The sequence below is a fragment of the Marmota monax genome, unplaced genomic scaffold (genome assembly GCF_021218885.2).
Source record: "Marmota monax isolate L192 unplaced genomic scaffold, Marmota_monax_Labrador192_F-V1.1 WCK01_AAM20220418_F8-fsc00021, whole genome shotgun sequence".
Classification (NCBI taxonomy): domain Eukaryota; kingdom Metazoa; phylum Chordata; class Mammalia; order Rodentia; family Sciuridae; genus Marmota; species Marmota monax.
Genome location: NW_026695228.1, coordinates 23,454,984 through 23,473,577, shown reverse-complemented (window position 1 = coordinate 23,473,577; position 18,594 = coordinate 23,454,984). Strand labels below are relative to the sequence as shown.

Here is an 18,594-nt window from a genome sequence, read left to right as displayed (position 1 = left end):
GCATGTGTAATTCATTTATGGTGAAAACATTCAAAATCTTAGTCTAGATCTAGTTTTCAAATTGGCTTGTGTGATTCTGTTCTGATTTTAGGTATTTTGCTCTTTCAGGACTCTGTGTTCATTGCCTGGACAGTGCCAGGAACATGTTAGGAACTCAATTTGCACTCCTCAAGAGCATGAAAAATTAATCATTAAAACTGTGGCATAGACAACATATTAAGGAAAAGATATAGAGGGACTCCAATTCCTAATCACCAGTTGACACCAGGAACATCTAAAAGGGGAGCTGATACAAATATTAGTCATGTTTGTTTTCTTTTTACAGCACATGAAACCACAATATGACAGGCAAATTTCAGAAAATGACACACAAATTACGAAGTTTCTTCTTCTGGGATTTTCAGAGGACCCAGAACTGCAGCCCCTCATCTTTGGCCTTTACCTGTCCATGTACCTGGTCACTGTGCTGAGGAACCTGCTCATCATCCTGGCTGTCATCTCAGACTCCCACCTGCACATGCCCATGTACTTCTTCCACTCCAACCTGTCCTTTGTGGACATCTGCTTAACCTCCATCACCATCCCAAATATGTTGGTGAACATCCAGACACAGAGCAAGGACATTATCTACGAAGGCTACATCACACAGATTTATTTTTTTTTACATTATTTGTAGTGATGGACAACTTCCTTCTGACTGTGATAGCCAATGATTGGTATGTGGCCATCTGTCACCCCCTGCACTACATGGTCATCATGAACCCCAGGCTCTGTGGATTGATGGTGCCGGCATCCTGGATCATGAGTGACATGAATTCCTTATTACAAAGCTTAATGGTGTTGCGACTGTCCTTCTGCACAGATTTGGAAATCCCCCACTTTTTCTGTGAGCTTAATCAGGTGGTCCACCTTGCCTGCTCTGACACCATTCTTAATGACCTGGTGACATACATCACAGCTCTGCTGCTGGTTTTTGGCCCCCTCATTGGCATGCTTTACTCATACTCCAAGATCGTGTCTGTTGGGAGTCGCTCGAGCTCCAAAGACTAACTTCCCCATCACCCAAGAAGAGTTGTCCAATTGTGAGCCCTGCTGGCTCACATGTTCCTTACCCACCAATTAGAGCCCTGATGGCTCACATGATCCTTATCCACCAATCAGAGTCCTGTTGGCTCATCTGATCCTACTCACCAATCAGACTAGCCCTGCTGGCTCACCTGATCCTTACCCTCCAATCAAAAAGCACCCCAGGCCAACTGTCAAACCACCCCTGGCTCTATAAATATGCAGAGCTGTTCCTCAATAAATGGGCATTTGCTCTGATGACAAGCCTTGTTCGTTCTTTCAGTGTCCTCCATTCGTGCAATCTCTTCAGCTCAGGGCAAGTACAGAGCATTCTCCACCTGTGCGTCTCACCTCTCTGTGGTCTCCTTATTTTATGGCACAAGCCTAGGTGTGTACCTCAGCACTGCTGTGACCCCAAACTCACACTCTATTGCAGCAGCCTCGGTGATGTACACTGTGGTCACCCCTATGCTGAACCCCTTCATCTATAGTCTGAAGAATAAGGACATCAAGAATGCTCTGAAATAACTTTTTGGAAGGAAGCCACAAAAGCCCTCATTATCCTGAGCCTTAAAAGTGTTCTGGATCTATCTCTAGCAATTAGAGAATGCAAATTAAAACTACACTTAGATTTCATCTCACTCCAGTTAGAATGGCAATTATCACAATTAACAATAAATGTTTTGTAAGGATGTAGAGGGAAAGGTTCACTCATAAATGCTGGTGGGACTGCAAATGGGTACACTCACTCTGGAAAGCAATATGGAGATTCCTTAGTGAACTTGGAATGGAACCACCATTTGACCCAGTTATCCCACTCGTCAGCATATACCCAAATGACTTAAAATCAGCATATTACAGCTAAATTCACAATAGGCAAGCTATGGAACCAAGCTCTGGAACCAACCTAGGTGCCCTTCAATGATGAATGGCAGGAGTTATTGGTAGAGGAAGCCTCTCTCCTCATTGTAGACAGGAAGTAGAGAGAGAGGATGATAGTTGACAAGGGCACAATACATAATCCCCAAGGACACACCTCCAGAGATGCACTTATTCCAGCTCTGCCCCACCTGCCTACCATTGCCACCCAGTAGAGCAATTCTTTAAAATTAGAAGATGGGAGAAGCAGATGTTGAACAAAAATACAAAGTTTCAGTCAGACTGGAGGAATAAGTTTTAGTGACCTACTGCTCTGCAGGGTGACTGCAGTTTATAAAAAAATATTGTATATGTTAAAATTCCTGAAATAGGCTTGTAACGTGGGGTGAGTTTTGTGCCCATCAATAGATGAATGCATAAAGAGAATATGGCGTATCCACACAACGGAGTGTTTTGAGACATAAAGAAGGAAATCCTGCCATTTGCAACAGAATGAATAGAACTGGAGAAAAGTCAGAAACAGAAAGACAGGTTCTTGGGAGTCCCCCCGGCTCCAAAGACTAACTTCCCCATCCCCCGAAAAGAGCCATCCAATGGTGAGCCCTGCTGGCTCACATGATCCTTACCCCCAATCCGACTAGCCCTGCTGGCTCACATGATCCTTACCCACTAATCAGACTAGCCCTGCTGGCTCACATGATCCTTACCCACCAATCAGAAATCACCCCATGCTAACTGTCAAAACCTTTAACCATTAAACTGTCATAACTGTCAAAACACCCCTGGCTCTATAAATATGCAGAGCTCTTCTTCAATAACCGGGCATTTTCTCCAATGACAAGCCTTGTTTGGTCTTTCACAGGTAATGCATCTGCCCTTTCATAGATAGAAACAAGAAAAACGAAGATGACTGGCAAGTAGAAGAGGGATTGCTAGGCACCTGGGAAGGGTGGGAGCAGGTAGAGGAATGGATGGACATGATCAGTGCACAATGTTTGCATGGGTGGAAATATCACAGTGAGTCCCATTAATTTAGACAATTAGTATGTGTGTATGATAATAATAAAATAGATGTTTCATATTCTCATCACATAAAATAATGCATTGGTGAAGAAATGAAATTGATAATTAACTAGATTGAGATTTTGTATCATGTATACATGCATCAAAACTTCACATTGTGCCCCACAAATACACATAATTGTTTCAATTAAAAATTAATAAAAAATTTAAAAGAATAATAGTAAACAAAATTTGACAGAACATTAACATGAACTGAAGCAAGATATGTGTGAAGGCATGAAGATTGAAAGATTCGGTTTTATCAAATATCTCATCTGGTTCTGTCCTGTTTCCTTCATTACCTCAATTCAACAGCACCCTAGAGAGTCTGTCCAAGTAAGTACAAAGTCTAATTATTTAACTGACTGAAAAATATTTTATGATATGGCTTAACATTTACATGTCTGATGGTCTATGATATCATTCTTCATTAAACCACTATAATATAATCAATCTACAATGATTTTTACAAAGGTATTTGGGGGTTGGTTATTTAAAACTGTGGTTCTGGACTTGGTTTATTTTGGTACTCTGGGGGACACTGGGAAATGGCTGGAGATGGCCTTGACTGAGACACCAGGAGGGGTGACTTGCTAACATCCCACCACGCAGAGGACAGCACAGCAATGAGGCCTGGGAAGTCAATGGTCCCTTGACTCAGAAAGCTGGGTTGGGGTCACCTGCACTTTTGGTATTGAAATCTGCATTTAGATATTTTTCCGGGTACCATAATTCTTCCCATTTCCAGAAAAATTAGAGCATCCCTTTTCCCACCTGTTTAAAACTTCCAACCCCATCAATCTGATAGCTCTTTATGTTTTTCCCATGTAAATGGGTGTGCTTGAGATTTACAGTGGTTTCCTTCCAGCATTACTGGTTTTCTGTAAATATATGTCCAATCACCATTTCAGTCTATTTTGATTCTAGTCTATTATTTACACTAAACATTCCAAATAAGCATTGCAGATTATTATTTCTTAATTGATTTTCAGGTATTTTGGCCATAAAAACTTTAAAATTTTATTCAGATAAATGTGTCTGTCTTCATACTTCTAAGTTTCTTGCTTTACTTAAGATAAATCTCCTACCCATAGATTTTGTATATATATTCTTCCTGGATGTTCATCTGAAATGTATTGGTTACATTTACACCAAGTTATTTAATTCCTCTGATTTTTTGCTAAGATATGGAGCTAGGGGACCATCTTAATTTTCCTCCAGATACACAGTGTTATGTTTAGATAACCCCAAAGTTCATTTGTGGAACAATGAAAGAAAGTATAGAGGTGAAATGATTGGTGTTTTGAGATCCTCAATCCAATCAGTGAATTAATCCCCTGATGGAGATTAACTGAGTGGTGACTGTAGGCAGGTGGGGTATGGCTGCAGGAGGTAGGTCCCTGGGGGCTTGCCTTTAGGGTTCATATTTTGTCCTTGTTGAGTGGAGCACTCTCTGCTTCCTGATCCTCATGTCCTAGCCTGCTTTCCTCCACCATACTCTTTTGCCACAACATTCTGCCTCACAACAAGTCCCAAATATTGGAGCTAGTCATCTTTGGGGTGAAACCTATGAAACCGTGAGTCACCAAATAAACATTTTCTCCTTAAAATTTTTCTCCTACGTTCCTTTGGTCATTGAAAAAAACTGAATAAAACATAGCCACTTACACCAGCTTTTATTTACTTTTTCAGGCTCTTCCAACTATATTCAAATATAATCTTGTCATTTACTAATTTGCATATATGCTGAAACATAATCCCTGATTTGCTCAACAAATAATTCTAGTAATATATTATTCTAGAATATTATATAGGTATATGAATGTGTATGAATATATATATATATATATATATATATATATACACACACACACACACACACACACAGATACACATACTTAAGGATGTACCAATTTAATTAAATTATTGCTATTTTATATTTTTCACTTTGTTTAATACTTCTTTCATTTTGTTTGTTACAGTTGTTTTGACACTAATGTATTCAACCTGGCTCTATCGCCTTGAAATTATTTTTATTTTAAAACTTCTTCCTTTAAAATGAACCCTATTATGATGTGTAACTATAATATACTATCAAAAACATTAAAAAACTTCTCCCATTCTATAAACTTCTAAATAATGCACATGTATCCACATATAATAAACATAAAGGCGAAAACATAAAGGAGAAAATAGAAGATGAATGTCCCTGCTCATTTGTCCCTTGCATTACAATGGCACAGAGTATAGCTAAGTAAATGTATGTGCCATTGTGTCCTCAGAGATATACCATATGGAGAGTGTCATGTGTGTGAAAGGTTGTAATCATCACAGGAGCACAATTTTGTAGAGTATGGGGAGGGGGCCTTCAAATGTTGGGCTAAGTCCAGAACAGGACCAGGGTGAGCCAATCTGGTGTGTCAGAGAGCTGAACAGTGGTTGCCAGAGGCTGGGATGACATGGTAGAGAGAGAGGAGGGCCCATGGGTACAGCCTGGAGCAGTAACTTCCCATGTCATGGTAACGGTGGTGGACAACACTTGTGGGTTTCAAAGCAGCTGGTGGAGAGGCTTTGTGATTGTTCCCACATGAAGAAATCATGGAATCAAGGTGCTGTATACACACACGACCCTGACCTGATGGTTACACAGTGTGGATGTATATTGTCATGTCACATTGTACCCCAAATGTAAAAAAAACATGATGCATCAGTGGTAAATTTTAGAACTATTAAAAAGAAAGTCTAAGACCCAAGAAAAGAGCTGCCTGAGGAAAATGAGACAGAGGCCCTCCTCACCTGTCATCCAGTCCTGTGAAGACCAGTGGGGAAATCAATGGGGGTGAGCACATGAAAGGCCATTCTGTCTCACAAAACAGGACAAAGAGCATTTGTGGTTCTTGGTGTATTTCCTTTGGTGAGTTGTTGATTTACTCTCTAGGTAACAGTTTCTTCTATTTAGATGTTTGACGTAAGTGCTTTTCAACACTCTGATGCTATCCTTACTCTGTTCTCTTGGCTAATGTGGTTTTGATCTCTTGTTTTGGGGGGCATCAAGAGGAAAGAATGGGACTTGGAATGCCACCAGAAAAATGGAAACTGTTTCTTCCTTACAGTCTCCTGGGGACCTCCTGAGTTTATTAGCTCTGTCTCTTCCAGGTCCACTTACCAACCCCCCTCTGTTCATTCAGCATATTTTTTATTGTTTCTTTTAACACAGGGCAGATAAACACCACAGAAAAAGGGAACCAAAATGTAACCTGTGATGAAAATTTGACAGCCTGAGTCTCTGATGACCAATTCTACATTCTTTCAGGCAAGTTAATTTGATATCAGTAGCTCAAATCCATTTCGTTCTTATGGTGTGGCTGGGAGTGAGAAGAGCCTTGTGTTATTACATCGTGCTGCGTGTACAGGGCTGTGTGTGTTGGGTGGGTGTGTGTGCCTTTAGCGTTGAGAGCAGGTTTCAGAGTAGGTGTACCTGGGCACAGTATACAGACTCTCCCCGGATTTGATGGTTCTACCTGTTATTCCTCGACTTTAAAATGGTATAAAGCAATGTGCATTCTGAAGAAAATGTACAATGAATTTCAAACTTAGGTTCTTTTCCAGGCTGGTGTTAGGCTGTATGATACCCTCATGATGCTGAGAACAGACAGCATGTGCCCTGCCAATTCTACATTGCAAGGGCTTGCAGGGGCTCAGAACTGCACTGAGGCTACAGTTACTGTGTTGCCCAGCTGGGATGTTCATGAGGTTAAGGCAGTCAAGGCTTTTTCAATTTACAATATTTTCCACTTGTTCTAGGTTTATTAGGCCATAATATAAATTATGGAATAAAAAATCATGGAATATCTTTTGTATTCCTAATGGGGATTCATCATCCAGAGCCCAGAACATCTTCTGTCATCTAAAGTGTTATGCAATTTAAGTTTTTTCTTAAATATTTCTACATCATAAGATTTTAGGTTATACTGCATGTTATTCAAATGTCACCAGAAACTAAAATTCTAAACACTGAATGACTCAGAAAACTCTAGAAAGTCAAAAACTTCTAATGTACAAGATTTTTATAAACAGAATCTGAAAAGCATGACATTATTTTTCATTTTTATTTCAATCATAGTCTTCACTGGATTCAAAACCAAACTAAAATATACCCCTCAAACCAAAGGAAGGCTGAAAAAATGGCACTTGAAAAACAGAAAGAGAATGTCACCTCCTGCAGAGAAATAAAGGTGTTGAAACAAACAAAAAAAGATTTTAGGGATGCATGTCTTTTTTCTGCATTGCTTGCACATTGTCTACACAGCCCCAGGAACTGGGTTTATACTGAATTTGATTCTGTAAAGGCATAAAGAAATTTGTTATTGTAGAATACATGATCTCTTGGGAAAAGCTGAGAATGGGAAATCATAAATATTGGGGTGTTTCATAAAGGGAAAAAGATTCACATAGGAAACACAAAAATAGTTTCTTGCCTGTAACATAAATGAGATCATTTCTGAAAAGTTAGTCATGCATGTCTGATTATTGTTGTTGTTGTCTCTCCCTCTCTATGTCTCTCTCTCTCTCTCTCTCTCTCTCTCTCTCTCTCTCTCTCTCTCTCTCTCCCCCCCCCCTCTAGTCAGATGGACCACGTGGAACAAGGGAATAGTACACACATTTCAGAATTCCATCTTCTGGGATTTTCAGAGCAACCTGGATGGCAACCCTTCCCCTTTGGGCTTTCCCTCTCCATGTAGCTGATAACTGTGTGTGGAAACCTGCTTATTATCCTGGTCATCACCTCAGTCACCCAACTGCACACACCCATATACTTCTTCCTCAGAAACCTGTCTTTTTCTCTCATCTATATCACCTCCACCACTGTCCCAAAGATGCTGGTGAACATGCAGACACAGAGCAAGGTCATAAGCTTTGAAGGCTGCATCATGCAGATGCACTTTTTCATAGTCTTTGCCAGTTTGGAAAACTTCCTCCTGGCCGTGATGGCCTATGAGCACTTTGTGGCCCATCTGTCACCCCCTGCACTACACAGTCATCATGAACCCCCAGCTCTGCATGTTGTTGGTTGTGGTGTCCTGGATCCTGAGTGTCCTGCATGCCCTGTTACAAAGCTTAATGGTGTTGCAACTGTCCTTCTGCACAGACTTGGAAATCCCCCACTTTTTCTGTGAACTTAATCAGGTGGTCCAACTTGCCTGTTCTGATACTTTCCCTAATGACATGGTGATGTACTTTACATCTGACTGCTGGGCAATGGCCAGCTCCCTGGCATCCTTTACTCTTATTCTAAGATAGTTTCCTCCATAAGTTCAATCTCTTCAACTCAGGGCAAGTACAAAACCCTCTCCACCTGTGTGTCTCACCTCTCTGTGGTCTCTTTATTTTATTTAATGAGCTTCTGTGTGTACTTTAATTCTGCTGTGACCATAATTCACATTCAAGTGCAATAGCCTCGGTGATGTACAGCGTGGTCACCCCATGCTGAACCCCTACATCTATAGTCTGAGGAATAAGGACATCAAGAGCACTCCAAGAAGATACCCCTGAGGAAAACGGTAATGGTGGTTTTCCAGAACTCTCCCTGCTTGCAGGACTGTCCTCCTCTGAGATAGTGACTGCAGTTTCATGGTCAGATCATGGAAGTACAACTTGTTGCTCCCAGATTTTTCTTTGAGTGTCAAGTTTCTTTAACTTTCATGACTTTATATAATTTAAACAACTCATTTTATTAAAGTTTCTGCTGTTTCTAATATTCAATGGTATTTTTTCATGTTGTCATTTTTGCTACTTTCTCAAAGTTTTTACCAATTTTTGAAAATATTTTGAGTTTCCCACTGTCCAATGGGATTATTATTTGCACTAATGTGGTATGAACTACATTAGGCAGCTGAGGTCGTTTGTATAACTTTATAGCAGGAGACAATTTGAAAGTAAATTTTTTGACACCTGCATTCCTGATTCCTTGCTCATCTCTCCTTAACCACTCTCTCTGGTAACGCAGACCTTAAAATGCGAGTATGTTTCCCAGCTGTCACGGGTATTTGTTTTCCCCATGATGGTCTTGTTTCTCTCCAGCATGGTCCTCAGTGCATCCTGTTTACCCTGCATAGTGTAGTAAGGCCAAAATTATGAATCTAATACATGTTAGAACTATAATGGACACTGAGAGTCCAATTTTAATGTGTTGGTTGACTTAGAGTCAGATATGACCAAGAATCCTGTGGATTAAAATGTTCAACCATACTTGAATTACTCTGGAAGATTTCTTTTTGGTGATGTACATACTTCTGGAGCAAATGGGCCTGGTGTATGAGAACCAGCCCCAACCTACTGGGGGGGGGCTTAAGAAAACAAGGCAGAAGGACCCAGAGAGCAGAGTACAGTTTATTGGGTCTTACTGACAGAAGCCTGGTCCTGGACCATCAGCTCAGGGCAAATACAAAGCCCTCTCCTCCTGTGCATCTCACCTCTCTGTGGTCTCCTTATTTTATTTCATGAGCTTTGGTGTGTACCTTAATTCTTCTGTGGATCCCCGCAGTTTGGGTCAGAAGGAAGAGCATATATATGTGGGTTAGGACAATTGACTTCATCTGAGCCAGAATGTACCTGGTTTACCTTAAGCTTATATCAAGTCAGGGCCATCCCTGGAGCCAGGTCCAGGTGTACAGCTGCACACACCAGGATGATGGCTTGGTCTGCTAGAATTTTCTGGAAACTCTGCAGGAAACACCACCATGGGTTACTTTGGGGCAATTGTGGTGGCTAAGACTCCAGATGGCTGCAGCTGTGCCACGCTGGGTCCATGCACACATCTAGTCACCAAAGTATGGACACTTGTTGTCCACACCATGGGGTTCCACTTGGCAGAAATACCTGGTGAATTTTCTATATTATTTCATCTAATGTTTCTGCTTAAAACTCTCCAGTACTGCAAACTAATATGATTCCCTCCATTGCCATTAACAAACTATCTCCCCCTTTAAACACTTTGCCACACTCATTAGTGTGCAAGTGAGTGACAGGAGCATCACTGTAATCAGTTTCTCTTTAATCTCCTAAATTCTCTTAAAACCTCATTGTCAAAGGATGACTCATGCAAGACATTGACTAAGAGGCCCAGTTATGGCTCTGGTGATGGAGACTTCTGCTTTGGTCCTACAGGGTACTTCTAGGGGGGAAAACCTGCTCTTGAGGGAAAGGAATGTATTGGGGAATAAGATTAATCAAATTTTGTTATGGGGGCTGGGGAGTTGGCTCAAGCGGTAATGCGCTCACCTGGCATGTGCGGGGCGCTGGGTTTGATCCTCAGCACCACATAAAAATAAAAAAAAAAGATGTTTGTCCAATGAAAACTAAAATAAATAAATAAATATTTAAAAATTCTCTCTCTCTTTCTCTTGCTTTAAAAAAATTGTTATGTGCATGTGCAGATATGGCATAAAAAACCTCTCTTTTATTTACAATTGTAATTCAATAATAAAAAAATAAATGAAAATTTTAAAATATGTTTTCAATCACTCCTAAATGCTTAATGGTAATATAAATCATATTCTTTTTTTAATACAGTAATCTGAAATGAATATGAATATCCAGGTCATTAGGAATAATGCCATAAAATATTAGAACAGATGCCAAAAATAAGAAACAACAGATTATTCTGAATGACATCTGATCTGTTTGTATCAATCACTGTATCAGTAAGCCATTGCTGCATAATGATCTATCCCCAAGGAAAATGGTTTAAGATAATGTTTTTCTTATTTCATGGGCATCTAACAGAATGTGCCTGTCATACTTCTCTTAGCATGGCATGCTCCAATGTCACTTGTGTTGTTGTAAATGAAACAATGAGAGCTGTGTGGTATTTCATTGTGTAATATATACTACATTGTATTTATTCATCTGCCAATGAATGTCAAAAGCACTGTATTAAATTGGCTTTATTTTCTTGCCATCATTTTGTTTCCTAAGCTTCTTTGCTATATTTTCTATACATAGTGCACATATATTTACACAATACCATGAGAATGTAAGGACCAACATATCAGGTGAAGTCCCTGGATATCTGTGTGGATGACGTGTGGATATCATTCTGGTGAATAGAGAAAACGAGAAAAATGTGTGTATGGTTGCTGTCTTCAGGGATAAATCTTATGAAAAAAGCCATCCTAAAAGTACACCATCATCATGGTCTGCATGGATTCTTATGGAATATGGTCAGGGGAGTTCTTTGCATTTTGAAAGAAGACTAGAGCCAGGAATGAAGCATACCCATTAGACTTGTCAAAAAATAGATCAACCCCACCCCCCACCACCATCAAAAAATGGAAAAAATGTCACATAGAGCAGTAATAAAGTCTATTTTAATGTATATACCAATGCACAATGAAGCCCACCATTCTGTATAATTACCATACATGAATAAAAAGATTATATAATAACATTTTCCAACCCCCCTCTGTCTCCTTCCCCCTTCCCTGTCAGCAAATCAGGGTCTCTATGCCACACTCTGCTTCTGTGACAGCAATGATCTACCCATCCCTGATCTACCCACCAACAGTGAGAAGCTTGCAGTGCTTAGACACAGAGCCCATGAAGACGTGCACACCTCACCTCCAGGTTGGGCTCTGGACATCCTCATTCCCACAGTGGTCAACACTGTCCACAGCTATTGGTCAAGTTTGTCACTTAAGTGTGTGTGGGTGGTAGCACCTGATTATCCAGAGACAGCTCCAAACATACATTCTCCAGGATCTGCTCCCAACCAAGACAACAGGTGTTCTTTTCGCAACACTTTATTATTAAAATTTTCACAGGTACACTGAGGTGACCGAATTGTGCCCAGAGCAGCCCCACTAACTCACCACACATCTGCAAGAAACTTTCTGATACTTTTGCTTTCTTACATGTCTTCCCCTCTACTCACTCCTCCTCCCCCACGTATCCATGCATCCACCCATCCACCCACCCATCAGCCCATCATGGGAGTTTATTCCTCCTGATGCTGCTCTGCTGGGTCTCCTCCCAGGGCCATCATGGCTAATCAGGAAATATATTTGTAACTCCTTAGCTCAGTTCCATGGTGACCCACTCATTGTCACATTCCCTGTCACTCCGTGAGAACTGGCTGCCTTACATACTCCAAACACTTTGTCATACACAGGATGTAATAAGGGTGCACAAAATATTATATTAAACAAAACAGGAATTTTCATGTATTTTCTGATGCAACACAAGAAATAACTGCAGGAAAGCATGAGGGTGGCCAAGGGAAGAAACGTGTGAGAATCAGAGAGAGCAGAATATTAATGAAGATAGAGAAGGAAACTGGGATATAAAGGGAAAGATAGGCTCTCCTCCCACCACCTGACAGAGAATCACCATTTCTGACTTTGAAGCGTTGGGCTTAGCCATCAGAATCACTTTTTCATCCTGAAAAACGCTTTCTTTCCAAAGAATAATTTTGGGCCAGATTTATGTCTTTATTCCACAGATTGTGGCTGAGGAGCCTCCCTTAGGGGGTGATGATGGTGAACCCCATCAAGGCTGCAGCACTTCAAGGCACTTCAAGGTTCTAGAACCAAGAAACCCTTTGACTTGCACAGTGAAACAGGGAGACAACTATGAGTTGAGACACAAACAGAAAGCGCATTATAATATTTCTGCTTTGTTGTATAAATTCCACTAACAAAATAAAAAAGTGTTAGAAAAAGAAAAACTATGATCAACCTGCATATACATGTTGACTGCCCTATTTGCAATAGTCAACATGAGAAATCAACCAAGGTGTCCATTGGCTGAAGAGCAGAAAAATATATGTAGTACAAGCACAAGGTCAACTATAATTCAGCCAAAAAAAAAAGAATGAAGTCCTGTCATTCAGCACAAATTTGATGGAACTGGAGCACACCATGTTAAGTGGACTCACCAGGCAAAGAAGGAAAATTACTGTCTATAGTTGCCCTCCCAAGTGTCTTCTCAGAGCACTCTTAATGTCCTTGTTCCTCAGACTGTAGATGAAGGGGTTCAGCATGGGGGTGACTACAGTGTACATCACAGAGGCTGTTGCAGTAGAGCATGAGTTTGGGGTCACAGCAGAACTGAGGTACACACCCAGGCTTGTGCCATAAAATAAGGAGACCACAGAGAGGTGAGACACACAGGTTGAGAAGGCTTTGTACTTGCCCTGAGCTGAAGAGATTGCACGGATGGAGGACACTATCTTAGAGTAAGAGTAAAGGATGCCAGTGAAGGTACAGAAAGCCAGAAGTAAAGATGAAAAATATATCACTATGTCATTAAGAAAAGTGTCAGAACAAGCACGGTGGACCACCTGGTTAAGTTCACAAAAGAAGTGGGGGATTTCCACATTTGTGCAGAAGGACAATCGCAACGCCATTAAGCTTTGTAACAGGGAATTTTGGAAACTCAAGGTCCAGCACATTAGAACCAGCAACACACAGAGCCCATGGTCCATGATGACTGTGTAGTGCAGTGGGTGACAGATGGCCACATACCGGTCATAGGCCATCACAGTCAGAAGAAAGATGTCCAGCCCTGCAAAGTGTATGAAAAAGTACATCTGGGTGATGCAGCCTGCGTAGGTGATGGCCTTGCTCTGTGTCTGGATGTTCACCAGCATCTTGGGGATGGTGGTGGAGGTGAAGCAGATGTCCACAAAGGACAGGTTGGAGAGAAAGAAGTACATGGGTGTGTGCAGGTTGGAGTCTGAGATGGTGGCCAGGATGATGAGCAGGTTCCCCAGCACAGTGACCAGGTACATGGACAGGAACAGCCCAAAGATGAGGGGCTGCAGTTCTGGGTCCTCTGAAAATCCTAGAAGAATGAATTCTGAAATCTGTGTGCTATTCCTTGATTTCATGTGGTGGCTGTGACAATTAGCAGAAGAGAGAGAGAGAGAGAGAGAGAGAGAGAGAGAGAGAGAGAGAGAGAGAGATGCATTACTATTTAATTTCTATTTTGCTCTCATTTCTATTTATAGTAAAGACATCATTTTTATATTTTATCTGAATCTGGTCTCCTTTTGAAACATCATCCTACACTTTTTTAAGAAAATTTTTCCCACATTTCTCAGCATTTCCTCGAGTTCAGTACTCTACAATTATAGTGAGAGACTCCTAATGCATTTGAAGAACAAAAGTTGAGTATTTACTATGTTCTAGGAATAATCTAGAAAATGTAGGAACCGTGCAGAAAAACAAATGTCCCTACAATCTAAAGATGGATAAAAATTAAAAGCAAACTTGCAAAATTATACAAAATGCCAGGTAAGACAGATGCTTGGAAGAAGAGGAAAGAAGGTAAGAAACAAGACAGTGGATGATAAAGATGCTTTTTTAAAAATCCGACTTCTGGCAAGACCAGCAAAGAAAGTGACAAATAAGATTTTAACAAAATCTGAAGGAAGAAAGAGCAAGTGCCACAAAGAGCAAGTCGTCAGGGAAGATTGTCTGGCAGGAGTTACAGACTGTGCAAAGGCCCTGAGGTAGCTGCCCATTTCAGATATCCAGGGCTAACAAGAACTAGGGTGGCAAGAGGAAAGACCAAGAGGGACAGGGGCGGCTCAAAGGCTGAGAGCACAACAGTGGTAACCCGAGGATGGGAAGGTGAGCAAGGAAGGGAGGACATACATCGGTTAATTGATGGGTACACAAACACAGATAGGAGAATTAAATTATAGTGTTCCACAGCACAGAAGTGGGCCTTGGGCTACCCATATTTTTTGTTTATTTCAAAGTAGTTAGAAAACAGGAGTTTGAATTTTCCTGTTGATAGTAATGATAAATGTTCAAGGACATGGGTGTGATAATTACCCCAATTTGGTCATTAAACATTTACACAGGTAGCAACGTATCACACAGTCAACCATAAATATATGCAATTAATTTTCTGTGAACTGAACATGTAAATAAATTTAAAAAGAAGGTTCTCCTTATAATTTCTTCTGTAGGATAGTTTCCTTGGAAGTATCTATCCCAAGATGTGATTATGCTTATTAAGTGAAGATCCATGTGTAGCTCTTTGGATCTCAGAGCTTAAAGCAACTTGCTGAGTTCAAAAATGTCAGACCAGTAATTGTATTAGTTACGATTGCATGAACATAGTAAAGCACTCAGAAACTCCATTTCTTTAACTGTAAATGTGATAATAATGGTACCCAATACATAAGGACCTTGTGAGAAGCAAATGAGGTGATGTGTAGGTAATTTTAACTTAATTTACAGAAGGTGGAGAGGGATGTGGACAGAGAATGCTAAACAATGTTGCATATAGATGCAACATAAATGAATCTGTGCTGAGATCCATGCACAGCTCTGATTATTGCAGCACTGTTAACAACACCCAAGATGTGGAATCTGCCAGGACATCCATCAGGGGATGAATATCGAAAAAATTCCATTGGTAGGAGGATGGATACAAAACACTTATTCAGCCTAAGAAACAATGAAATCTTGTTATTTGTAGCAACATGAATATAAATGGAGCTCATTATTATAAGTGAGATAAGCCCAGACAGTAAGACATATCCCTCCCGCTGTCATTCATGTGTGGAAGCTACAGCTCCTGAAAGAGAGTAGAATTGTGGTCGCTGAAGACAGGGAAGTTATGGAGGGAGGGAAGACAAGGCAGGGGAGACGCTAAGCTCCCACACACTGATAGGCAGGAGGAGCAGCTCTGGTGGTCTGTAGCAGGGGAGGGGAACAGTAGCCACAGAAACCTTCCAACATTTCAAAGTAACCAGAAGAGTCTGAAGTTTCTCAATATGTTGAAGTGATTAATGCTTGAGGAGAAGGAAATGTTAACTACCCAGACTGGTTCATTTCACATACAATGCATCTTCCACATTATTCTATGTACCTAATAAATATAGGAATGTTATGTGTCCATTAAAATATTTTAAAAATCGTATTTAGCATGTTGAAGAACCAAGTAGTCTTGTGCCACTGAAACATCAAGACAAATGATTCTGCCCACTCTTTGCTTTTGCACTATTAAATTTGCTACAAAATTTTTCCTTTGAATTGTAGTGCATTGTCATTTGATTTCTACGTGTCATTTTGAGTCCTGGGATCTGTATCAGGAACCCGCATTAGGAATGTGGAAACTAGTGGACATATGATGGGGTTTTGTCCTGATAAAGCCACCATAAGAGTTGTAACATCATAAGTCAAAAATGCACTAACATCCCCAACCCACCAGCATCCCAGCTGAGCAGCACGGCAGCTATGGAGTCTCAGGTGCTTACCCAGGGGATAGTCTGGCTGACCAGGAGTCCAGCTCTGTGCTACAAGAGTGCAGCATCATTAAAGGGTATTGTATTACATATCACCAGCCTGGAAAAGATCAAAATTGAAAATTCAAAGTAGTTTTTTTTATAATGCACATCATTTTTAGATGATCATAAAGTTCAAAAAATCATTATTATTTTGAGCCTCATAATTTGGAGACTGTCTGCATACTATTCTCAGGTCCACTTGCTCTGAAACCAACACACAAACTGGCACACACACATACACACAACAGCCCAACGTGTTCATATCATGCTCTTCTCACCCCAGCCACACTATCCAATAGGAATGGATACAAGGCAAGTTGTCAAATTCAGATTCACTTTCCCCTAAAGAATGAAGCAATGGTGCTCAGAAACTCCAGGTTCTCGGTCTCCCATCACAGGTAACCTTGGAGATCCATTTTTGTATGGTCATTATCTGCTCTGCATTTAAAGAAACAAGAAATATGCTCAATAAAGGGAAGGGGATGTAAAAAGGACCTGAGAGAGGAACCATCTAAGGAGGCAGGGGTCCCTAGGATGCTGCAAGGAAGGAGAAGCTGCCTTGATTCTGGTGGCATTTCCTCCCATGTTTCCCTCGGTGGCCAGCAAAACTATAAGGGATCTTTAATAAAGAAAGGGCATCTTTTCAGTGTCCAGAAATATCACATCAACATCCAAATAGACAAACTGAATATTGCAAGCCAACAACCCACGAAAGGAAGTTCACCAAGAACAACAAATGCTCTCCACACTGTCCCCGGAACAGCAGGGGAATGACCTCACTGAGGCTGCTGCTCTCTGGCCATGAGAGGAAGAGAACAGCCACGTCCTGTCAGTCCAAGGTGGAGCATTCTGAGGAACGGCAGCAGAGGAGACATATACAGCTCCTCAGACTGCTCATTAGGTGTGTTCCTCATTATGGCAACACTGGGCACACAACCAATTCCCCTGCTGGACAGTGCTCTGTACACAAGAATGTTTCTTTTTCAAGCAGATTCTCTATTCTCAAGAGACAGAATTAAAGTCAGCAGAATTCATCCTATTACTTCATCTCACGCCCTCTTCTTGCTTCCAGAGATTTAACCACATGACACCCCAAGCTGAAGTTCTCTTCTGAGTCTGACAGAAAGAACATATCTTATCCATGAGGCTTGGAATGGTTAAGTGATGTGTCCACTTGGGCCCATTGAGAGTCAGATTCTCAAGACATGAATTTTGGAAGAAGCAGAAATATTAATTTAATAACAGAATAGAATTGCCCCAGGCCAGGAACTACCTGCCTTGAACAGGTGCTCAGTAGGCATTTGGGAGGGAAAAACATGGTGGTGGGGAGGGAGTGAGCTGCCAGGGCCCTGTGCTGCCAGACCTGCAGATCTCACCTAGTCAGAATACTGCATCTCTGAGGTGTAGGAGCACCCCTATCCAGCTGCTCTCCACAGAAATCACCAGCGCTGTGACCCCATGCAGGGCTCCGGGCCTCAGCGTTCCAGGAGGTCATCCAGCATTGGAGCAGGACCTAAGCCTGGGGGAGGGCCTTAGCAGAATCACCTATGAACACATCTGCAGATGGCCAAGATGTCACTCGGCTCCCACACAAGTCACTCAGCTGCTACCTACCTACAGCCCAATGCCATCACCCAGCTCTCCCCACCTCACCAGGCTCTCTCCACCTCACCAGACACCCAGGTGCTGAAAGCAGGCCACCACCATCTTGGCTCAACATTCTCACCATATTATCTAGGGGCAGTTCCCAGATAGGATCTCTAGTGGCCAGGTACCAGATTCCCAACCTTCCCCCCATCCCCAATGGCAGTAACCCAACACAGTAGTTACACAAACAGGTGTGCAGTGAGACCAGGGAGATGCCCACAGATCAATTGAGAGTTTCCTCAATTGGAACTGCTAGGGGAGAGGGAAAGACCAGGAACTGGGAAATCTCCAGGCAAGAGAGGGAGATAGTAAAAGGCACTCATGTCATATAAGTAAGCGGTCCCAAAAAGAGACGTGTGAGGTGCAGTCTTTCTTCAGAGACTGGTGGTGCCACTCCTCACATCCAGGCACCTTGTTCCAGGACCAGTCTTCCCACCCTGGTTACCTCCACCATCCAGAGGACAGAGGCACCAGGTTACAACAGAGGATGACACTTACTGGATGAGAAGAGAATCAGGACAGATATGGATCTCTAAAGCTAGACCCTGGCTTCTTCCTTCAAGGTTTTGGTTGGTTGGTTGGTTGGTTGGTTGGTTGTTTTTATCTCTTCTACCCCTCCATCCTCCGGCCCTCATGTC

General features: G+C 41.5%; 1 protein-coding gene and 2 pseudogenes across 1 annotated transcript; 2 read left to right on the top strand and 1 right to left on the bottom strand.

Annotated features, from left to right (window-relative positions):
* Positions 1–364: 364 nt before the first annotated feature.
* LOC124088086 (olfactory receptor 7A10-like) lies at positions 365–1,593 on the top strand (annotated as a pseudogene).
* A 1,650-nt stretch (positions 1,594–3,243) lies between these two features.
* Positions 3,244–8,497, top strand: LOC124087679 (olfactory receptor 7A10-like; annotated as a pseudogene).
* Positions 8,498–12,964: 4,467 nt separating this feature from the next.
* On the bottom strand, positions 12,965–13,894 carry LOC124087889 (olfactory receptor 7A10-like). The gene has a single exon (XM_046437062.1). It carries the CDS (start codon positions 13,892–13,894, stop codon positions 12,965–12,967), a length of 930 nt encoding a protein of 309 aa, XP_046293018.1.
* Between the last annotated feature and the right edge of the window lie 4,700 nt (positions 13,895–18,594).